Source organism: Cladophialophora psammophila (genome assembly GCF_000585535.1).
Source record: "Cladophialophora psammophila CBS 110553 chromosome Unknown aczJe-supercont1.27, whole genome shotgun sequence".
Lineage (NCBI taxonomy): Eukaryota > Fungi > Ascomycota > Eurotiomycetes > Chaetothyriales > Herpotrichiellaceae > Cladophialophora > Cladophialophora psammophila.
Window position 1 is genome coordinate 54,828 of NW_006912948.1, and position 23,727 is coordinate 78,554.

At 52.3% G+C, this 23,727-nt stretch overlaps 5 protein-coding genes across 5 annotated transcripts; 3 read left to right on the forward strand and 2 right to left on the reverse strand.

Moving 5' to 3' along the window:
- Window positions 1-2,306: 2,306 nt before the first annotated feature.
- Window positions 2,307-3,332, forward strand: A1O5_11589 (uncharacterized protein; the record flags this gene model as incomplete). The annotated part of the gene is made up of 1 exon (XM_007752161.1): window positions 2,307-3,332. One exon carries the CDS (start codon window positions 2,307-2,309, stop codon window positions 3,330-3,332), a length of 1,026 nt encoding a protein of 341 aa, XP_007750351.1.
- Window positions 3,333-7,650: 4,318 nt separating this feature from the next.
- Window positions 7,651-9,549, reverse strand: A1O5_11590 (uncharacterized protein; the record flags this gene model as incomplete). The annotated part of the gene is made up of 1 exon (XM_007752162.1): window positions 7,651-9,549. The coding sequence occupies one exon, from the start codon at window positions 9,547-9,549 to the stop codon at window positions 7,651-7,653; it is 1,899 nt and encodes a 632-aa protein (XP_007750352.1).
- Window positions 9,550-10,402: 853 nt separating this feature from the next.
- On the reverse strand, window positions 10,403-11,446 carry A1O5_11591 (uncharacterized protein; the record flags this gene model as incomplete). Its single annotated transcript, XM_007752163.1, has 3 exons — window positions 10,403-11,034; window positions 11,092-11,171; window positions 11,226-11,446. 3 exons carry the CDS (start codon window positions 11,444-11,446, stop codon window positions 10,403-10,405), a joined length of 933 nt encoding a protein of 310 aa, XP_007750353.1.
- Window positions 11,447-13,894: 2,448 nt separating this feature from the next.
- On the forward strand, window positions 13,895-15,669 carry A1O5_11592 (uncharacterized protein; the record flags this gene model as incomplete). The annotated part of the gene is made up of 3 exons (XM_007752164.1): window positions 13,895-14,197; window positions 14,285-15,134; window positions 15,218-15,669. The coding sequence occupies 3 exons, from the start codon at window positions 13,895-13,897 to the stop codon at window positions 15,667-15,669; spliced, it is 1,605 nt and encodes a 534-aa protein (XP_007750354.1).
- Window positions 15,670-19,737: 4,068 nt separating this feature from the next.
- Window positions 19,738-20,343, forward strand: A1O5_11593 (uncharacterized protein; the record flags this gene model as incomplete). Its single annotated transcript, XM_007752165.1, has 1 exon — window positions 19,738-20,343. One exon carries the CDS (start codon window positions 19,738-19,740, stop codon window positions 20,341-20,343), a length of 606 nt encoding a protein of 201 aa, XP_007750355.1.
- Between the last annotated feature and the right edge of the window lie 3,384 nt (window positions 20,344-23,727).

Here is a 23,727-nt window from a genome sequence, read left to right on the forward strand (position 1 = left end):
GTGCACGCCGAACCCTGAAGTGCTCCGTTACAATATCACATATCTTGCATTAAACAATGCTGGCTCTAGACATAGCCACTGTTGATATGTCTTTCGCACGTAGGAAGTAGTAAGAGATGCGTACACTAGCAACTCAAATTTTGATGAGCATAGATCAGGCAAGGACAGATCGTTCTCAGGTCCTCGGGCGAACATATTCCATATCCGCTCAGTTATTATAATCCATGATTCCTCGAAATAAACCCCTAGGGTTCATCGCAAAATCCAGATCCCACGTCAAGCCATCCCATAGTCCGCGGGACTGGTAAGTGCTCGTGGCTTGCTCAATGTAGCTCCTCCCGCACTCACTAGATCAGTGCTCGTCATGCAGGACCCGTCAAAGATATATTGGATATCATTGCGGCTACAGTCCTTGGCTCCAATATCACCCATCGATGCCGGGACGGTAACCTCGTCGATGGAAGCGTTTCGGTCTTCCCGACCGCTCCTGTCAGCAGCCATGGTCGTATCCTCATGATTCATGTTCAGACTCGTCAGCAAGAACTGCTGGGCACCCATTGGATGACTGTCATCCTGATCGCACTGTGGGATGGGGCCAGTGTCAACGGCGGAGCCGGGAGCAATGGTTGACCGTGCAGCTGGAACTTGGCTGCCGGCCTGACGATCTCTTGAGGTCATTGTCTGCATGTTTGAGGTAGCCTTCACTGTGTCTAAGCTGTGATTCCTCTTTCTGCTCGCGTGGGTGGAATGATTGAAATGAGACAGCGGTGAGCTTTGGGACTTTTGAACGGCGCAACTCCCTTTCAACCGACGCCAGACTCTCCTGGAGCGTTTTAGACAAGTTCCAGAAGTCCGAAAACTCTACCAAGATCATGTGTTAGCACGATAAACCGGGACTCAACCCAGTCTAGGATCGTGCTTGGTGGGACCAGCACTTCTCAGCCAAGGTGAACACCCACACCGAACTAGATAGTGCCTACTAGAAACGAGATATCGAGGTCCTAGCCGTCGTACGTCTCATTTAGAGCGAGAAATTTCTAGACGCGGCATGCGTAGAAAGTAGGGACCTCTTAGTATACTAAAAGTAAGAGAATAGTAAATCCCTACTAAGATATAATTAATCGCGTTACTGTAACAAGGCAAAGTGGCTGTGCTGTGCTGTGCTGGGCTGATGGAGTGGCAGGGAGGAGATTTGGCTGGTCACATGTCAAACCAAAATGGATTGAGCGAGCAGGACAGTTTACAGTGCTGGCAGTGTGCCCATTCTTTACAGTTTGAACAGAGTAACAGTTGTCATGGTTCTTTTGATACCGTCTACTTATTCTTGAGTGTTTTGTCGGTCCTGTCCCTCTCGATCAATGCCGCCAACGTGCTAAGCGTTCATTGCCCTATCTGCGCCTCTCTGGGTGGTGTTGGTGGTGTTGTTCTATCAGTGTCAGCCGGAAAGGCGTTCTCGATTTCCGACCTGCCGGACAGGCCTCTGTGTGTTGTTGCACGTGCATGCCGAACTCTGAAGTGCTCTGTTACAGCACTAGTTAAGACTATAATATAAGAATTAAAGAGTATATATATACACCTGTTATAGATAAAATATAAGGTAAGTGGCGCAGTTGGTGAGATAGCTAGCGTCTCAGGTGGATAGCCACAGTGGCTATCTTGTAACCCTATTAACAATTTCTCTCTGTTTCTCGGCAAGAGGTGTCGGCAACAAGGGAGCGCTTAGTAGGTGCAGAACTCCACGAATAGGCAAGTTACACGACAGGTTTCCCTCACCCGCAATCAATTACTAATGCTTTTCGGCCGGTAACTGAATTTTGCAGCCCACTAGGTACGGGGCGTGAGTTCAAATATTCGTATCCTATAGGCTCGGGATGTCTTTCGCCCCGACCGAGATAGTCATCAAGATAGCCATACCCCGTGGAATGGAGCCCCGCCGAGATTGAAACGCCCTAAATGACGGGGCTTTCTTGGCTGCTGGAGCCTGGAGGCTTTGGGAGGAACGTGAACATGGAGAGCGTCGTCGGTCCCGCCGGGATGAAAGTCTTCTCCCGGCCCGTCAGCAGAAAAACAAATCTTTTCGTGGACAGATGGCCAGGACTGTCGCGTTCATGTGGATATATACTTCATCCAGCTCGAAATATCTACATCCCATCCATATGCTTTGACTGTGTGTTATCACGGCCTTGAATATCACTATAGGGCCTTGTTTTTTTTTTTGGTTTCAACCTCAACAGTATCCCCGTGAGAAGGGGAACGACTAGAACGAAGAGGGAACATAGCACGGTTACAAGAAGATGGATCCCAAAATGATAAACACCCAAGGTTACCACTGGATCAACCGTGAAATCCAGAAACTCGACCCGGAAACCGAATACGAGACCATCTGGCGGTTGATGGCGAGCTACCACCTTTCCGATTTCATGAACAACCTGGTCTACACGCTCACGTTCCCTAACTTCATCGTGACCACGTGGGGCTCCGAGGCTGTCTGGCGCGAGGATGGCGGCAAAGTGGTGCACAAGGCGACGATGCGCGTCGAGGAGACGGAGAACAACAACATGATATGGTGGTTCTATGGGCCCAGTGACGCGCGGACGAAGAAATCTGTCGACGACATCAATCGACGACACGAGTTTTGGGCGTCTAAATATCCGGGCCACTTCAGGTACAACGACGACTACATCTACACGCTGGCGTTCAGCGCCGTGCTCATGCACCGGCTGCGCCGGCGTCTGGGTCTCTCGGGGTTCTCGCACCACGAAAAGGTCGCCGCGCACCACTTCTGGCGCGACATGTCGCGCCTCTTCCATGCCGAGAGGGGGGTGCCTCTGCACGGGTTTCCGGAGGACTGGGATGGTTGTGTGAAGTTTTGCGAGGACTTCGAGCGCAAGGTGAAGCCGTTCCCGGAGAAGGGCCGTATGATCGCGCTGGCTATCTATAACCACTTCGCGTATCGGTACTTCCCACCACTTCTGCGGACCGTGGGCGTCTCCATCCCCATCGCGCTGTCTCTCGAAACGACACTGGACACTCTCCAGATTGCGCCGGTGAGCGCGATTTGGAAATCCCTCATCACGTTCGTGGTGGGATGGATGCTGTGGCTCGCCGAGGTCTTGTTGCCGGACCCGAAGGTGCCTTATTTTTCCACGCTAGAGAACCAAGACGTAACCGGACGCAGAGCACGAAGGGATATGTTGAACACGGTGGACAAGGGGTTTGTTCCGACTTTTGTGCATCACTATGGAAACGCTTTCCCCGGAGGATGTCCTGTCATGGGCTCCGGCATGACTGAACGCGCCGAGTTACCCAAAGGGATGGAGAAGTTTACTTAGATTAGCTTCCTACTCCTTAATATCTATGTCGAATTTGGTTCCTACAGACTCAATTCTTCATTTACTCCACGCTGCATGTACACATTACCCAGCCAGTCTATAATAGCGAGAGGTGATCCGTGGAGATCTGGCTGGCTCGGTCTTTGTGTTGACAGGGCTTGCAAGACAGCCACTGTGGCAAACCACCTAAGATGCTAGCTGTCACATCAATTGCGGGTCTTATCTCAACAGCGTTGTTCCCACCGACCTGCGACAGCATGGCGATGGAATAAGAGGTTTCAGGAACGGCCTTCAGATCACAGGCCAAAGTGTATATAAACAGGCAGAGTCTCTCTGAATAGCCAGAGGGACGGAACACAATCAAGCAGATATATCCACTCCCAATCTGTGTATAACACATTGTCACCTTGACTGCTTCGTCTTCTAGCCGACATCTCGTCCTGGCGAACCAATGCGACTGATTCTTAAATTAGGAGAGCTCTCTTATTACTAGCGTACTCTCAGTATAAGAGGCGCATATCTTCTTTTCTCTCTCTCTCATACTTAGCGTCGTGTATAGTATTAACTATATACTATACTCGGTAGGGGTATTTATATATGCTTATCGCTAGACTCTGTCTACTTGACAAGAAATCCCTAACACTTAGACTCTTCCCGCCAAGGTGTTTTGTAGAGGAAAACAGTGGGCTCTGACCACTTAGGTAACTAAGCCGATATGTCTGAGAACTAAGATCAGTGCTGCAGCGCCAAGGAACGTAGTCGGGTAACCTACCACATAGGGCTAACTAGGGTTGACCAACACAGAGAATCCCGGCGGCTCACATCAGGACTTTGCGCGGTTGTTTGGATTGGGACCAGGAGCGACCTCGTGGCTTCTCTAACTTACCAACGAACACTCCATCTAGCCTGCTTAACCCGAAACCCTCAAAGTGCTCGGGATGAGGGCTGAAATCTACAGTGGAAGCCTGGAAGGGGTATAGCAGTTGGGGATGAGAGAGAGGTGCAGGAAGCGCCGAGCGGAGAGCTAAAACTGGAACAAGCCGTCATGCTTCAGCTTGTGGTCTGTGATGGCCCTGCATCAGCCATATCGCTCGAGCTCCGCATCCTGATGCCTCGTCGAGGCTTGCGTCGTAATGTCCGGCGTGCTGTGTCCAGCGGGGATTTCGGGAAATGGCGTTGCGTGAGGCCTTCTTTTCGTCGTCTTCTCGTGGTCTCGAGTCTGTCAACGGACATGGGAGCCTGGGTCAGTGTTGCATTGACGCCATTGATTAGACGCCGGGAATGACTGGGACCCTACGACTGCTGCGCACAAGTGACCTCTTGATAGCGCACAAGGTGTTCGGAACGACAATCCATCACATTCCAAGACATCCATTCTGCCTCTCTAGTGGCGTGGCATGTTGTCGGTAATCTCCACGACGCGGAAATGTGACAGAAAAGTCATATACTTGGACCCCATTTTGAAGAACTGGAACGCTGTCCTCTGGGAATGCAAGCGGACGTCGGTGTCTGATTCAGTGGGAATCCTTGGAGATGGCTGGAGGGCTCGATCCCATCCTCTGCCTTATGCGTATCCGGATTGTAGGCCATCGGCCCCCCGGTGATTTCCCAGTGGACCGGAAGCACAAGTCGATGAGGCTCCAACATGGGGACACAGGGCTCATGGTTAGGAAGCCTATAGTTAAGAGACGACTGGCTAGGGTGGGCGCCGAGAGTATCGACAACGTCCTACCGCGGTGGGCCAGCTTCGAACATGAGATCCAGGTTGTCTAGACTGCGATGGATTATCGCTGTGGCTCGGATGGTTCGCAAGTTCTTTTGTATGTCTGTCGGAAATTTCTAACGTGTTCTCGATCGAAAGCCAAGCGTCCTCGTCGAGAAGCTTGGCGGTATCTTGGAGAGCCAGCAGATCGGAAGAGGAGGCGTTATTTTGGGTGGAATGATTGGAACGGGTTGCTCCTCAAGAGAAACACGTTCGAATATCTATGTGCATGTCCGCAAGACCCTCGTGAGGAGGTCTCCTAGTCCCGGTTGACGGCATGCAGGGTTAGGAATTTGACGGAGCCGTCTGGAGACATGTTCCATTTACAAACAAGTCAAAGCATTTTGTCACCCTGTTGAAAGAGTTGAACCTTGACCTTGGCCCCATATTCTCGCAGAATTTTGACTGCTTGAAGAAGGCCCGTGTGGCTTCTGTGGCCCGGGAGCGATCAGTCTTTGCGACTCGGTACGAGTAACTGATGCAGCGAGAGATCGGTCTTCAGGCGGAACTCGTTGTCCGCAAACGATACAGGTATAATGGTACCGCCCAGCGAATATAAGTCTCGAAGGGCAAGGGGCAGATTTGGATCAATCTAGAGAGATTGGGAAGGAAGGTGAAGACGGAAAAGTTCCTTTTTTCGCTTTTCTGTCCTGGTAAGGCCTGAGGGGTGGGCAGGGAATCTGACGGCGCTGCCATTGTGTACGATATATGTAAATGTGGGTCGGGAAAAGGGAGCGTTGGGCCTTGGTGGTACTTGGATAGTATGTAACAAGAACCTGGCCTTCTGACGGTCTTTCTCCCGCATCACTTCTTCGGCGTAGGACTTTGTGGAGATCACCGTATCGTGGTGGGCAGCAAATCCCTAGTAGCGACTGCAAGGTCCGAGACAACCAACCCGCCAATGACCGCGTCGGGCTTGATCAGGGCCTGGTCTTTTAAGAGCTTGCGGCACTGTTCGACCTGGCGCACGGTTTGAAGGGGGGAGATACAGTAAAGCAGACAAAGATGGTGGCGACGTTCTTTGGGAAATCTTCGAACATCTCACTCGAGTGAAAGGGTAAGGAGATAGGTGAATGAAGCCTTGATCAGCAGACAGACAGACACAGTCCGACTGAGCGTGATGCACGGCAGCAGCAATCGGCGTAGTGGTCGGCGGGGAAGCGATAAATGCTGCGACTGAATGGTATTAGATATGTACCCGTTGTGTTTCCGTGGGTAGCCTTGACTCACGTTCATAAGCGTCCTAATCCCCCGTGTAGAGGAATTGGATTATCCGCTTCACGGTCCTAGGGTTGTGTTATCCATTATGGTGATGTTGGGTTTTGCTTCCTGCATTGCTGCGTTAAACCTTGAAGCCTCACGGCGCTCCGTCCTGGGGGGGGTGTCACACCTGTATATATAGATAAGATCGTTCGAGAGATTGCCTGACGGGTAGGCTCGTGCTGCCGACGAGACCGACGACAGCTATTGTTATTCAGAACCGCATTGGGCGCCATTTACACCCTCTTCCAACAAAGACATGTCTTAACATAGACACAGTAGTAAAATCTGTAGAAGGGAGAACGTGTGAACGCCTAGCCATGGTTGACCTCTCTGCGACAAACAAAGTGCCAAGTCTCGAGGGGGAAGGATCCGATATATAGAACCCCAAGAACGGGGGGGGAATGAAAAAGAAATATGAAGGGAAATCGTTCTGCAGTGGCATTACTAGAGCACAAGTCTGTCGGTGAGTCGGGCCTCGCTGCCGCTTCGCCGTGGGTGGATTGTTTGCTTCTGCCTGCATGTCGGCTTCATGCTGAGCCAGTCCGAGATAAATTCCAAGAAGGCGATGTTCATCGTGCACTGATCTTTGGAGGCGGTGACATTTTCTGCAAGGCTAGCCAATCAGTGCGTAGGCCTAGGGTTGCTGACAGGGCTACGCACATAAAGGGGCAGCACACAGGCAGAGAGCATTGGGCAGGAAGGCTGGATGAGGTCCGTCTGTCGTTTCTTGCTTGACTACCTGAGATGATAAGACCCTCCCCCACTGTACGTCGGAGTGTTGTCATTCAGCTGTTGGGAGATGGGTGTGTCGGCTTATGCCATTGTGTAACCACAGCCTTTGGCGGCGGTGAAGGTATTTGAGATGCCACTGGATGCCTGCAATGTAGATTATTTGTTGTAAATGGAGCCGCAATGATTTGGCAGGCTAAGGACGAGTGACTTATATTACACGTTCGTACTACCTACCCAGATAGTGTGAAGCAAAACATACTCTTCACAGGCGAAATAACCCCTCTCAGCACCATACACTTCAACAAAGACATAGTTCATGGAAAGCCTGGGTAGATAGTTAGTTGGGCTTCGTGGTCATGGTCGTGGTTATGGTCATGTCACCGTCATGTTCATTCGTTGCCGATCGTCAAAGAACAAAAGATCCCATTCGCTTGGTCCTCGAGATGTCCCAACCCCAGCGCCATGCCTGAAAAATGCAACAAAATAGAAAAGAATAGCACCCTGAAATGCTGAACTGCATCTGTTTCCCCCTCGCTTTGCTTCAAGCGTATCTTGTATCCTTTATCCAGCCCATCTGAATGTCCAGATTAACCCATTAAAACCCTTCTTAGGAATCAATCGTTCTCCCCACAACAATGTGACAACTTTCTGGCATTTATCTGCCGTTTCGTAGAATGAACTTCTGGTACCACCTGGTCTCAGCTGCTGCGCCAAATCATGCACCAAGTCGCTTAGAGCCTGCCATTTTTTGTCACCCGTCTTGTTTTTCTGCTTCATACTCTGCAATTCGACAGTACCATTGCTCTGGATGCGACGAAGGCTCCACGTCGCATTAGGGGTGTCATTTCTCTCAGCAAAGAGTCGCAAAAGCATGATGTCTAGACGTATATTCCATTCCGGCACCGGCGACGCGCACGGTAGTCGGAGTGCAAGAAGACCACTTGTAAGGGCGAGATCACCAGCCAACTGTGGCTCCAGGCGTGTGGTTCTTGGAACGAAATATGTCCGTGGCCGAGTTGAGACGGTGGTTGTTACTTGTGCTTTATCGGGCTGATCGCCCGCGGAGACGCCGTCAGGTTTCTTGCTGCTCTCCTCACTGATGCTAGTTTGTGCATCGGAACCGGATTCGACGGATGATGTGTCCTCGTTGGTAGCTGATGCGGAGTCATCCGGCGATTCGCCCTCTTCTTCCTTTGGAATTTCGGTGACCTGGCAGTTGTCACAGCGCTTTGGCTCAAGAGCAACCGGCCCATTTGCTTGTAAGTTTTGGAGTCTTTTCGAGATGAGCCGGGCCAATGCGCCGCTGCGCAGCTCGCACAGTCTGTAAGCACTGACTGCAATTAGCTTGCAAACGCGATTGATGCCATCCTTGCTCTTAGACGACACATCAACTAGCTTGCTCGTTCTGGTGCGGACAATGCTGGAAGCCTCATAGCACACACGCTCAAAAAGGAGCTCTCCACTAACAAAATTCCCTTGATCGACGCAGATCTCCCCTTGAAGCAGGACCTGCTCAAGATAAGCACAGATGGCTCTGTAGGTGTGCAGGTTAGGCTCGGCCTTGCTTGCGAGGACATGTTTTGCGAGGTCATCACGGAGGGGAGTTACCCGACTGTTGCATGCATCTGAAGTTACCTGTGGTCTGTCTTCTGACAGGATTTCTGGGGCTGGACTGTGAAAGCTGATCGAGTTGATATGATTGTGTAGCCATGGCAACACGGCAAACCTCACAAAGCTGTCAGTCCGGTTGACATGACGATACCGTGGCTCTGCCGATAGCGACAAATTGTATCCCATGCCCCGTGCAAAAGGACATTTGACCATGATCCAAAGGGCGTGCATGAAATCCGCCGAATCCTTGGAGCTGCAGATATAAAATGGGGCATCTGGCTTTGTATTGCCCCCACTGAAGAGCATGACAGGGTCAAATCTGGACTGGCAGGGCTTAGATGCGTCATAAGGTGCACTTATCAACCTGGACGATGGAAAAGGTCCGAAGACTGGGATACCATAGTTTTTCAGCTTCGCGCCGAGCCCTCGGATTCCTGACTGCAGACCGACCACTTTGTTCTCCGTGTACAAGACCGTCTTGCCCTCTAAATAGAGTTGTTTGCATGTTTTCAGGATGGCCGGGTGTAGCTGGCAGCTATTTATGACTGGTGGACTCCCATTGATCTCTTGATTTCCCTTGTGCTTAAAGGGCGCGGCCTCGAGAATGCGCCTCGGATTCAGATAGAGCAGTTCGGAAATACTGTTCTGGGGCGGGCGGCGAGTGTGAGCTTTGCGGTTGCGGTCTATGCGCAAAAGGTAGCGGAGGATCTTGAGGCGGAGCTCAACGGGCAGACGAAGGAGAGATGAGGGATGGGGAGGATCTTCCGATGTAGCATATTCTTCCTCTTCGTCCCCGTCACAATCGAAGATCAAACGGAGGGTCAGAACCTCCCTCGAAGGTATAGGCATCTTCTGTGCATTGCGTGTCAAAGTCGCTAATGAGGCTACACAGGCAAAAGATAGGTCTCGTCCGAGGGCTGGGCGGCAGTCGATCTGGACAAGTCGAGTATTACGTGTGCGGACCACGCATAGTGTGGAAGCTCAGCGTAGATGTCGTCAGTGACAATTGAAGCCGGTCGTGTGGTTGTAGGAGATCACAATGGCCTGGGCCCGCGAGAAGTGCGAATGCTTCGAGCTTGAGAGAAAGCGGGGATCATGTCTGGAGACGAGGTCGAGGGGATGAAGAGTGCTAATGGGGAGTTTCAAACAGCAAAGTTAAAGATCGACGAACTAACAGTCTAGCCAGATATCGCTCCTAGGGAAGTTTTTGAGTATTGAAATAGATTTTGCAACAAGGTGGGAGAATGATGCAGATTAAGCAAAGAGTATGGAGTATCTTGGGTGAAGGAGTGTCACGCAGCCGCCGAAATTCTATCGAGACAGTGAGGCGAGCGAAGCGAACGGACTAGTCGCGCAGCCCGACCACAGGAGCCCGTTGCCTTAGTCAGCCTCTTCCGACCCACGTGACGGTCTATAACTGGCCAGCCTTGCCAGCCCCCCCCCCCCCCCCCAAAAAAGAAGAAAAGCAGTTGGGATTCCCAATGTTCGTTGATGGCATGCCGCAATATCTTCATGTGCTGGCTATCGGCTGTAAACTCGATCTTCTGGCTCAAGAGCGGTAAAACAATATGAGCATGGCTACCCAGGTAGACACCTGTCCTGACCCGGGCTCGAGCATCCGCACGCGTACGAATATGCATAACTTCGGGAACAATCCTCTAGCAGAAATGGGGCGTGATTTCAGGGATGCAGCTTGGCTTCTTCAGCTTGTATCCATACTGTCACCGGCCCTCTTTCTCTTCTCTTTTATGAAGGTGACAAAGTCGTCGATTGCCATAGGCCATGCACCGTCTTCTGTCCACCAACTCAGAGTCTCTCCACCGGGCTCTTTCGTCTTCATGACCAATTCACCAACCATGTTCCACAGATCTTTGTTGACCGGTCTCTTACTCTGAGACTCGTAGAACTCGCACCACAGGTCCAACCACTTGGTCGTAGGAGAGTTCCACTCGATCCCACCTTTGCCCTGGCGAAACAACATGTTCCAGAAGTCGATTGCCGAATCCATCGGAACACTGCGTTGGCCTTCAGGCTTGGCAAGCTTGAATGCATTGCGGTAGACTTGTTTGAAGTATGCCGGATTATCCGCCAGTTTCTTCCTAATCACCTCAACGTACTGTGCCTGTCGTGCTGCGGTATCATATGCCTTGTCGCCTATGGAAACGCTTCGCCAGCCGGAAATGAAAGATTCGCGCTCGAATTCGCCGATGGAGGGACATTGCACCAGGTCACAGATGCCCAAGTGAGCAACTTCGTCCAGTTCTACACCGATATCGCTCAAGTATTTCTGAGCCCCTTCTATGCCGATCGTGTCTGGAGCATCCTTGGGATTGTCTACGGGGGCAAGTTAGTGATGATTCTTCACTGCCACGCCTCGGCGAAACACCATACCACGATACTGGTCAAAGAGCTTGTTGAGATTGTGCTGCAGTGGGGGGACAGCATTGTTGGTGGATCCACTCTGATAAAACCTACAACGGAGTTTGTGTCAGTTACTCTTGATCGGCAACAAGTCATGCACAGACCCTGACGCCTTCGAACGATTCGGCTTGCCACCACTTTTGCCTGACTTGGTTCTCGCTGCCAGCCTCGCAGAGAGGTTCGTCATGACTGGAGCGACAGCCATCGCCGACTTGATTCTGTCAATCTGGGCCGAGTGGGAGGCCGTAGGCTTGACTTTTTTGTCTCTGGGTGCCTTCGGGTCCTGTGAGGGGGGAAGGTCGGTGGATTTGCGTTTCGTTGGCATAGTGATAAGCTGACGGATGCAACATACGCGGATGATGAGAAGAAATAGGATCCCTGGTCAACCGAGAGGGCCGATGTAGTGGCTGGAGTGAGGAAGGAAGGAGCAAGAGAAGATGAGCCAGCAGCTCGGCGCCTGAAGTAACCGACTGCGACTGCGGTGATGCAACAGTCTTGGCAGCCACGGACGCAGCCTTCGAGTTAGGAAGCGAGGCTGAGGATCACGTCCGTGTCCGCCATCAGTGAGTGACAGCGGCTTCGAGAAACACGCAGTCGGTTCATTCTTCTTGTCGTGCCCTCTTCAATCTGCGCCCAAGTCCGCGCAAGGCCAGGTAAGGCAAGGCCAGGTAAGGCCAGGGCTCGGCAAATCACAGCCGAAGCAACCTCACTCCAAGTCTTCCAATCCAGTATGCGCCTCTGCCTCTCAGGTGGGCAAGATAGAAGAGGAAGGGAATGGTCGACTTACGAATCAAGTGCTCTTTCCACGTTCCAGTCGTGTGATTTAAGAAACTGCGGCCATCCTCAGTCAGTTGCCCTCCCAGAAACTCCAATTTACGCACCCTCGCAGCTATGCTTTCCTTTGTCTGCGTGAAGCTCACAAATTGAGATATTGATGATCTTTGGGGTGCAGTATAATTGGGCATTTTGCTAAAGATCGGCCACTCCAGGCAGATTCAAAGGACGTTGCTAGATGGCGCTGCTGACGCGGATAACGGGCTAGCCTTGTCTGCGGAAAGCGGAGATGCTGGTGGCACCAAAATACTCCAGTTAAGATCTTCAAGATTTCAACGAGTTGGAGTCTAGTGTAGACTGGCTGTAGTACAATTGTGTTAGATGTTCGTAGATGATGGGGCGACGTCGTTGACATGTTGGAACTTGCGCTCTCGAACCAAGAGGCGAACAGAATAAACCGGCAGATAAAGCGGCGACATTGGGGAGACGGCAGGTTAAGCGAGAAGGCAGTTGTCTCATCTAATCTAATCTAAGGAGTACAGTAGTCTACAGTAGAGTATGTACATGTGTATGTATGTCCTGACACTGGGACTGGAGCGAGGAGCTGTGGAGGGGGTTCCGTGAGGGAAAAGTGGGAGAGGGAGGGGATGATATGGTATGCATAGCAGCATCATAGAGTTTGTGTTTTCCTGTGTACGGAGCATATGGGAGTCATAAGGGAAGGGTCGGTCTTGATGCTGGAAGGGGGCTGTGGCTGTTCAGGGGTGGAACCAGCGACCAGGTCCAGCAGTTCGTGTAGCGAGACGAGGCTGTGCAAGCATAGGCCAATCGGAAGTTGTCTATGTTGTGGTGGCGTGGTGTTGAGTTTGTCGACGAATCGTGCACGTGAAGACTGTGGCTGGTGGCTGGTGACCAGTGGTAGGTCGGGTTATTGGCTCAAGGGCACCCCGGCAGCTACCTAGTACCCAGTAGGTGCTGGTGGTACCTAAGAACATGGCTCATAGCTCCTCATAGGTACCCAGGCAGCTAAGGCCTCCCCCCTTCAATCCCTGCTATGCCCCCTCATTGACCCCTGCAGCACAGCCCTGTCACTAACTGTGCAGGCTATCCCTTCCCTGTCTTTCACTGTCCTGTGCCTGTTTGTTTGGTGAAGCTGAGATCCAAGACGTGACCAACATCAGCGCAAACATCAAGTTGTGACAGTCGGTATCCTTGGTCTTCTTCCTTTAAAAGAATCTTCCCTCTCTCTTCTCCTCTCCTCTCATCTCTTCTATTCTTTCTCCCAGCATCTTGCAACCAGACAGCGCTCAATCATGGGTGTAAGTTCCCTCTTCCCGTCCCCCCTCGACTCACCTTCACCCCCTCGATGTGCCCCGCACCAATACCAAACACCGAATCCTCCTTGTCCCAGTTCAATTTTCACGCCCAAATCACCCTGTTCGCGCCTCGCCTCCCATCTTGGTTTCTGCAATCAAAACAGGTTGCCATGGCTGATGACGCGGATAGCTAGCTTCCAAACTTGCCGCAGCGCAGGCTGCCTATCCCGGTGGCCCTCCAGTAGCTGGTGGTGGTGCTCCTCCTCCTGGAGCTGCTCCTGGTGGTGGATACGTGAGTCAACCTTTGTAAGAGTGCGCTGGGCTAGCAAAGACTGACATGGCTCCGTTGTTGTTTAGCCGGGCCAGCAGCAATATCAAGCATATCCAGGGGGTCCTCCGACGTCTGCTCCTGGTGCTGGTGCTCCTAAACCAGGTCAACCGGTAAGCGTGGTTCCGGTCTTTCCCACCAATTTTATTTTGGCGGCGTGATCTGGAATCTCAATCCACCAAATTCTCCCTTCTGTGTTGCGTCATCCCAGTTCTGTCCTCACTGCGCCCACAATACGGAGTGCCTCGTACCGCAACCGCAACCGCAACCGCCACCGACTTCATCCATTCTTAACCTCCCTCTCCTTCTCGACACTTCTCCATCGCCAACTTCAAAACTATCTCTTCCACAAACCATGAGCAAGTTCTCTCGCATCGCCCAGACTACTCAGCCCGGAGGTGCTTATCCTGGTGCGCCACCCCCGCAGTCGCCGTACCCCTCTCAACCGCCATACAATCAGCCTGCTCTTCCTCCCAGACCAGGTGCATCACCCCAACCCTACCAACCTCCGCAGTGGCAAGCGCCCCAACAGCAACAAGGAGGATATCAATCACCACAACCAGCATATCAGTCATACCAGTCGCAGTACCAACCACCACAGAACCAATATGGGCAACAGCAGTATCAACAGCCGCAGCCAAGTGGCGGATATGGATATGTTCGTCGCAGCACATTGCACCCTTGCTTCGTGTTTACACACGCGTGACCTTGACGAATTGTGAAACTAACACCTCTTTGTCTCCAGGGCCAGCAACCTCCCTACCCTGGTGGTCCGGCTCCCGGGGGGGCTCCTCAGCAATATGGCGGCGGTCCTCCCCCTCAGCAGTATGGCGGTGGTCCTCCGGGCGGCGCCCCTGTAGCTCCCGTGGGCAACGCAGGCGCATACAAGCAGCTTCTCCAAGCCACCATTCAAGAGAAAGGACTTCAAAACTTCTACCCACCCGGTCATCCGATGCTTGACCAGATCGCTAACCGCGCCGCTCAACAAGTCGCTCAGTTGGCCGCAGCATGGCGAATCTCTCCCGAAATAGCCTCTGATATTGTCAAATTGGCCCTCTACGACGTCATCTTGTACATTGATGATAGCGGGTCCATGCAATTCGAAGAAAACGGTGAGCGCATTGATGACCTGAAGTTGATATTGTCGCGCGTCGCATTCGCTACTAGCCTCTTCGACGACGACGGTATTCAAGTCCGCTTCATGAACTCTCCAGACCAGGGTAACAACATTCGCAATGAGCAACAAGTCAACGAGATGATTGCACGCACCCGCTTCTCCGGCCTTACCCCCATGGGTCGCGAATTGCAGAACAAAATTCTTGGCCCTCTGGTGCTTGAGAATGCCCGACGTGGAACTTTGCGCAAGCCTGTTTTGGTTATCACCATCACAGACGGTCAGCCTACGGGTGAAAGCTCGGCGGATGTGGCCAAGATCATCTCCTCGGCGTCGAGCGAGTTGGCACGTAACCCACGGTACGGCAAGGGAGCGTTGGCATTCCAGTTTGCGCAAGTGGGCAACGATCTCAAGGCAAGGGAGTTTCTGAGCAAGCTTGACGAAGAGCCTTCGATTGGTGATGTCATTGATTGCACCTCCAGTAAGTCTTCACCCGTTCCTGCTTGGAGAACCAGACCATCAAGTCAATTTCAATTTCTTTCGAGGTGCTGACGTGCCACACAGACTACGAGGTTGAAGCCGACGAAATGTCCCGTGCTAACCCACCCGTTCAACTCTCGCCCGAACTCTGGCTCATCAAACTCCTGCTCGGTAGTATCGACTCAAGCTACGACACTAAAGATGAGAAAGCTGGCGCACGACCTCCTCAAGGCGGTGCCGGCGGCTACGGAGGTCCTCCAGGTGGCGGCTACGGTGCTCCTCCAGGACAATATGGTGGTGCTCCAGGTGGAGGATACGGACAGCCTCAAGGCGGGTATGGTGGACCGCCTGGGCAGGGCGGATATCCTGGTCAGCAGGGTGGTTATGGCCAGCCTCAGGGAGGCTATGGACAACAACCACCGGGCGGGTATGGACGACCTCCTCAGGGTGGGCCACAGGGAGGATATCCCCCGCAAGGAGGATATCCGCCGCAGGGACAAGGTGGCTATGGTGCGCCTCCACCGCCAAGATACTAGTCTCGCCACTGGGATACTCTGAGAATGGATTTGCCATGTCTAAACGCGACCAGCAGATTGACGTCTAGCGGGCGTGCCTACATGGAGCTATGCTGTGGGCGAAAAGTGGAATACGTTACCTAGAGACAAATCTCAGTTCTGAACATGCTCAAACTGGGACTTGGATCGGATTTGCTACGGCAAGCCAAGTAGTACGTGGTCAGAGCTCACAAGCATGGAAAGTCAAAAGTCAACGGGCCAAGGGGATGAGGAATATGCTAGTAGACGTGACCAGAGCTGCTGCATGAGATACAAGATACACACCGAACCAAGTACATCATTGAACAATACCCAGTATAGAATTGGCCCCGGTATACCCCCGTCGAGAGGAACGAGAAATTAAATGTATTTTGGTTCCTGACCACCATAGCGAGCCGAATAAGTAGCCCTAGTCAGTGAGTAAAGTTAACTCACAAGTGGCCTGGACAACTCTTCCTTCCTTCTACTCACGTACAAAGGCCATCTCCGTAGACGTGTACGCTCCCTAGGGGCACGGTGTCTGTATATCCGCCGGGCGATCCCACCAATTGAAAAGCAGTGAGTTCTCTTGCGACTTCTCGCTACAGAGTATATTTCAGTCAAAGTCAAGGTTGGGGTAGGAGTAATGTATTCATATAGGTATGGAGATAGGTAGCTCCGTGTGTACCTAGATATATTTCTGAGTCAAGTTTATATAGACGGTTATATACGTGTACATGAGATGCAAGATGGAATATATTGATCAGTGTATGGACGGACCTAGCTACCGTCCTGGCTCCCTAGTCGATGACTCGATGTGCAGGGCTTGCGTGGAGATGTTGAGAGTTTATCCCGGTCATTTTTCTCATCAGTGTAAGATGGTTAAAATGGTGTATAATACTTAGCGATATTTCGAGTGTGTCCATCGACTCCAACTTGACGGATCACCGCCCGATCGTTTGTTCATTCATTCATTCATTCATTCATTCATTCATTCATTCATTCATTCATTCATTCATTCATCCATCCATCCATCCATGCACCGGATCGAGTAGTCGTTCAGCGGCTTCGCACAAGCGGCGTTGTAACCTCCCTCCCCCCAACACACACACACACACACACACAGACTTCGCCCCTTGCCCTGTTCCTGCTTCCTTCTCTCATCTCTTTTCGTTCTTGGTCGTTCGTGCGTGGGGGCCACAGCGACTTCACGTCCGATCCGATTTCAATCCCGACTGGGCCGTTGACACGGGCCAATGAATGGGAATCGAGAGGCATGCGGCAGCGTTTCTCTCGAACCAAGTGGAGTGGCCCTTCCCTTTTTCTTTTTGTTGTGCAGGGTTTTTGACCGGTGATAGGCGGTGAGCGCAAGAATGCAGGAACGGAGGATCATGCTGATGCTGTGCAATGAGGAGATAAGGGCGATGGCTGTGGGTGGATTGGCGATGCCCCTTGCAGATATCGGCGTGAACGTTGCGTGTGTCACCCGTTGCGCAACGTCCATGGCAGAGAATTGATTCATTTTCACTCACCGGAGTTCATGTGCGTGGGTCGTGGTGCGGCCTTTCAGAACATGGCTCTCGGCTGCTACCAATGTGTGTCACTTCACTAACTTGTCTGGACGTCGTTTCGAAAATTTAACTTCGTACAAGTTTGTTATACATCTGCTTCTGGGCAGTGTAAACGAAAGCTAGACAAGCCACGATGACAGGCCCCGAGAATGACTCTCAATATCCTTTTCTCCAGGGAACTGTCAAGTCGAGCATGTCTCGATCCAAGGCGAGACATTGTGAGGAGTAGGAAGACTCTTTGTTCATGAGTCAACGGCCCCTGTTTTAGAAAGGGAAGAGGAGCTGGAACTTCCCAGCACCAACGGAGATCAAATCCCTTGGACCTACCTTTCTGAGACGGAGTGGCTTGGAAATTGTTCTAGAACAATTTTGATCTAGACCACGGTTAACTCATGTCCTCAAAAAACATACAAATAAAGCCGCTGCACATGCTATGCTTGGGTGGTCCCATTACCGCATCCCCAACCGGGAATGACTCAAAAGGTCATGTTGTGGTACAAGATGCAACAATGCTGATAAACGAAGGAGACGAAAAATATGGGTTTGTGTGCCAAGTATTGGAGGGCAGGCCGGTTGGGTTAGGTCGTATAGAATCTCGTATTCACCCGTGATTTGAGACAGTGATGATTATCCCAAGGCCTGCCTTGTCACCAGAGCTGTACTTTAGTGCCCATCACTTTAAGAGACGACGGTGGGGATACGCTGCTTGTCTCGAGGCACCGAGACAGCGACAAGAAGAGAATGAGTCGATGATACCGACGCTCTTGATGCGGACAATGAGACGTCAATGTCGCAGACGAGGACGAGTGAGTGCCAAGTGGAGCGTGAAAGTAGGGCTGACAGCGGAGAAGTTAGCAGAAGTTTGGTGGAGGCAGAGGATGGAAGTCCGAAATTTAGCCATCATGGGGCGGACAGGAGCAGAGCAGATGCCGTGTAACTCTGCAGCGGCTCTTCAGAAAGCTGAATGTCGTGGAGGAGGTAGATTTGGAAATGAATTCAAATCAGGCTCCAGCAAGAAGGCAACGGGTGAATCATTGGGGGGGGGGGGAATGACGCGAAAACGTCGAGAGTGCAGAGGCCACGGGACGAATTGGGCAAGTGTTGTGTTGATTGAGGTTGACGCCTACATACCACCTGCTACCGTGGAGAAGAGAAGCAATGCGACGACTGTGCAAGGGACAAGGGATGAGAGATTGGAGCGGCTGGAGGGCTGCCTCACTAGTTGGGCTGCTGAAGGGTGACAAGACCCGGCACTCCGTAATCATCTGGAATTCCGTCTGGCTGCAGTATTGCCTCGTCCTAAGGCGGAATAACAATGAGGGGAAATGACGGAGTGAGGGTTGAGCAAGAGGCAAAGCATTTTATTTTCCGCGTTAGCAATCAAGTGGATGGGAGAATGAATTGGCGGTGCGGGCAATAATAAGTGAGAGCTGCGAGGGAGAAATGAAGAGCGCGTGTGAAAGGGGACGTGAGTCTTGACCAAATGGGCAGGGGAAGGCATGACTAACGCCTCCTATCTACTGTGCTGGGTACAAGGGTAATTTTCGTTACTTAGCAGGGCTCTTAGGCTGGTGGGCTGGTGGGCTGGAGGGCTGGAGGGCTGGAGGGCTAGCAGTAGGTCGGTCAGAGCTCTCGGGGCTCTCAGGGCTCTCAGGGCTAGTACCTAAGTAACAAGGACAAGGAGGCTAGTAGGCTCACCGCTGACGGTGGAAGTCTGCCTGGCCAGCGTCCACGGGTGGTGCCAATGGTTGCCCCTCGTTCATGCCATGTCGCCCAGGCTGCACGTCACTTGGCCCGGTTGGGTCACCAGGGCCACCGCAGGGCAACCAAGAGCCACCGCACCCACCTTTACGGGCACCGGCTGGACCACTTAGGGCCCTAAGCGAGGCGCCTAGTAACGGATCTTCATCTGTGGTGGCTTCAATCCGAATGTCACCGCTTCACTGGCAACATTGGCTGGCTTGTGCCCTTTTGGCCCTTTGGGCCCTTTTGTCCTTTTGCTTTTGTTTCTCCCGCTCACCGTGCCAGCTGCTCCCACACATCCACCCATCCCTGTTTCTCCACGTGGTGGAATCCGTAAACAATGTTTCCCATTCGACCTGCACAATGCTACCTGGTTCCCGCCATCCCTTGTTTGGGGGTTCAGATGCGTGGCTGCATTGTGATCCCGACCGCGTTTCAACGCAGGTGACGGTGAGTGAAGACAGGGCACGATGGCTCCATGGAGTCACCTGCTTACATACATATGATGATGCCCATCCCAAACGGCTAAAGTAGTCATCACATAACCTCCGAGCACCAGAGTGAGATGGGATATATCTTTCCCTCTCCCATCTGCCTCAGCATCCCCTCGCCTCACCGACCAGAGATCGACAGTGTCCGTGCTCCCACATCTCAGACATCAATCTCGTCGAATTCCACTACCCAACCCCCGCTCGACAGAACCATTCCGATATCTACCTCAACAATCCCATTATCCTCGCAGTCCGTCCACAACACAATGGCTTCACCGTGCAGAGCAAAGCCCGCTCTTCTGAGGGGCCTCCGCCCTCTTGTCGCCACCCAACAGCAACTGGCCGCTACGCAAAAGATCCTGTTGTCGGCTTGCTCAGAACCATGCATCTACTGCGATATCTGGAAATTGGCAACTCTGATCGCCTCCCATTCTCCCCTCTCGGCTCGTTACAATCTAACCACCGGCACACCTACCAACTCGCCGGTCTCCTCCGCACCGTCCAGCCCCGTGGCATCTTCACCTATTGCCCAGTCCCCAACGCCATACGCATCCATCATCTCTGCCTCCAAGAGAATCGAAGCTCAGTTTCAGACTCAACGATCGCAACTCAATTCCATCCTCAGCATCTGCACCGTCTCCGGGGTCGATACCACCGAAGGTCTGAGGTTGGCGCATGACAGAGTTGCCACGGCAGTGGAAGACTTGCTCGACCAGGAAGAGGACTTGGAGGAGGAGCTGCTGCGGGATCTCCAAGAACAGCAATACGACTACTCGTACAACTACGGCCCACAATATGCATATTCGAGTGCTTCAGCAGTATACGGATACTCGCATGAGCGAAGGCCCAGCATGGTTCATGTGACACACTGATCACACGCATGCACTAATGTACCATCACTGTCACTCCAACCGACTTTGGGGGGGTTTGGAAAAGCAAAAGGCAAAGCGAGCGATCTACAGAAGCACATGGCGCCATTTCCTATGTCTGGGGAGGGATATTATTGGCATCTTCAGAAACCAGACTGAAGAGAGCGGGAGGGCCTGGAGCAGCAGCCTGCTTCGGATGCCACCACGGTGGTCCACACGATGACGATTTTGATATGATACCCCATGTATAACAGCAGCTAGTGCGTGCACGGTCAATCAGACGAGATTTTTCCTTCTGCATTCTTTTGACCCTTGATTCCTCCTCGCTGTCTCTGCTGTCTCTGCTGTCTCTGCTGTCTCTGCTGTCTCTCTGACGTCGCATGCCTAGAACCCAGCGCGTCCAGGTGGTCTCAGGTTATTTCTGTCCACCCACCCCCATGTAACGGCAACGCAGTTTTGACTTTTGCTGTCACCATCGTCACCTGCTCGACCTGAGACCTTTGACTTTCTTGAGCTCGCAATAAAAGTTTCATCAGAAGGCGCAGCACATGTGCACGGCACCACGAGATCGGTACCCGGTAGGGACCCAGGCTAGGCAAAATGCAGTAGCGCGTGCGAGCCCTGCGGGGCGACCTCGCAATCACCCTCTCCACTGGCCCCTCACCACTCAGCGCGCTGCCTCGCTTGGCTGGCGGAGGCTGGCACAGGCATCACAGGAGCAGGGGCGTGGCTGGCCTGATGAGGCAAGTCTACGCTACGAGGTCGTTTGCACGTGAAGCCAACGCTGCCCACCCCCAGGAACCGGGGCCTGGGTACCCAGTAAACTCTGTGCCAGGTACGGTAGTAAACTGTTTAAAACGTTCAGCCACCGATTTAACGACCTGCTTGTACAGAACCTTGGTAGCCAGTCACGCAGCCACCAGAGTTTTCGCCATGACATCCATCTGTCACTCCCTTCCCATTGAGCCCTACGGGACGCTTGCCAGGCACATAATTACTAACAAAGGGCGCACCGGGAAATATTCCCGTCATCATTTAATTTCCCTTTCCCTTTGCTCCTCCGCCCCCTTCACATGCGGGACTGGCATTTGAGATAAGCAACAAACAGCACGCAACACGCAACACGCAACGACATTTGAAATACGACATCTCGCTCGTACTCTAGTGAGCCGCGGCGATGCTGCTAAACGATTTCATTCCGGCGTTTCCTGACGGAAAACTACACGAAGCATCTCACCAAAATTCCTCACAATAATGAAAGGGACCACGATCGGCCACCGATTCTACTGTGTTGGTATGCATGTAATAATCGCCATCAGAGGAGAAATGAGAAATGAAATTGATGATCCTCGTCCGTCATCTCATCCCATCCCTATCTTCTCCGTGATGATGATCCGTCCTCTAGCCTCTACGGTGGAACGGGGTGCATACTGCGGACCGAGTACGCTGTACATACGCACGTACCCACGTCTGTCGTTTTGTAGCTTGGTACATAGCTATGTAGATCATAAGCCGTCATCACTGATCCATTGTCAACATTACTTATTATGCCCCCCCTGGCGCTGGTGACGACTGCTGACTACGCATGGAAGCTAACTATCTGGCTAACGATAGCGGATACTAGTAGGGTACTGGGTAGATGACAGAACTAAGTGTTAATTGCCTTTCGTGGAGGAAATCCATCCGCATGGCATTGGGATTCCAAAGGGCAGCGTAGTGCAGTGCAGGTTCCCCGTTGCAGGACTGTCATCATCCTCACTCGTTGATTCCGCCATTACCTGGTTGAAAATCGGTATATTTTGCCGGGATGAATATTACCCTAATCAGGCACCTCGGTGCGAATAATTACTCCTTACCTACTGTACCTATATCCCCCTTCGATGGCCCCCGAATTGCCCTTTTCGCGTCTTCAACAGTTCACCTTTTCGTTCGTTCCTGCGAACATTAGATAATCCTGCTTACCTATGTTTCATGCTCACCCTCACCACCACCGTCGCTCTCGCGGCCGGTCGCGGTCCGCACCTTAGGACCCAGCGCGCTCGAGGTCTCCGGGTACCTGTCAGGCTGTCCCCAGTGTGAATGGCAACCGCCTAGTTGGTTGCTTGTGGTACCCATCAAAGTCCGGGTTCTCGGCCCCGCTTCGGTCTCAGGTTCTCTATCTCCGGATGTGGCATTCTCGTTCTCATCCTCATCCTCATTCTCACCTCCATGCCTCCTCCCTTCCTTGGTTCGCACTCCGAATCCTTCGTAGTCTAGATCTAATCCCCCCACTACCAACCCCCATACCAGAAGTGCCCCTTTGCCCTTTTGCGCTATTACCCCTTTGGCAATTCTGCCCTTCTCCCCCTCTGGGGGAAGGATCAATTAGCATCTTATGCTTATCGCCGCCGGAGCTTGTGGCTGGTAGCTTGTACATAGCCTGGCTGCTCCATTATCTTCAGCACTATTACCGAACGCTGGGCATCGGACTAAGGACCGAAGGAAGGCATGAAGTAGATGACGGAGTAAAATACTCGGCACGGTATGTACCTCCGAGACCTGCCTAACTACCTACCTGTCCTTGTAGGAAGGTAGCTAGTCAATTTAGATGCAGCGCGAAGTCCCTCCCCCTGAAGGGCCGGTGCACCGAGGTGTAGAGAGGAGCAAACAGCGTCAGCTGAAGTGATACGGAGCCTTTCTGTGGCTACCAGGTACGGAGGACCCTTGCACCTACTAGCAGGTACGTGGGTACATTGGTGATATCGGGGGAATAGCTGTCCTCCATCTTCCACTCGTGACTTGCCGTCCGCCGAGCATTCCCTGGGCCTTCTCTCTTGCGCAAGACTGTCATGGTGTGGTTAAGGACTGAGGCGACTCGATCTTGGCTCGAGAGCCTTGTGGCTGTCAGGCGGAGTTCGTCGCCGGAGCGTCGAAGACTTCAAAAGAGTTCAACCGCTGACAGCTATCCCTCTTTTTGGACTGCCAGAACATGCAGTCAAGATATACATCTTCCAATAACATTATTATTATTACTTTTTTTTTCATAACGAATCGTAGCAACGCGCGGCTTGGCGCGCGCATTCCTCCTCGGACAACAACACTGCCCCCGCAATTGCAAATTCCATCCGCTCGTCGTATGCAAAGGAATTCAGACTGTGTCTTCAAGCAACTTTTTCGCTGAAGGCTGCCGAGGTCTTTGAGTGAGGCGCAGCAAATTTTCCGTTCGAAACCCAGAGTTCTTGATCAAACGAGGATTGACTCGTATGCCCCATAATACAAGGGAATGAACCACTAGTCCGGTAAAAGAGAGCACCAATATCACGGCGAGGAAAGATCCGAAAGATCGTTGTACAAACGGGATCACCACCGGATCCATGGAGAAGACGCTCGTTGCAATTGCTATCGGGG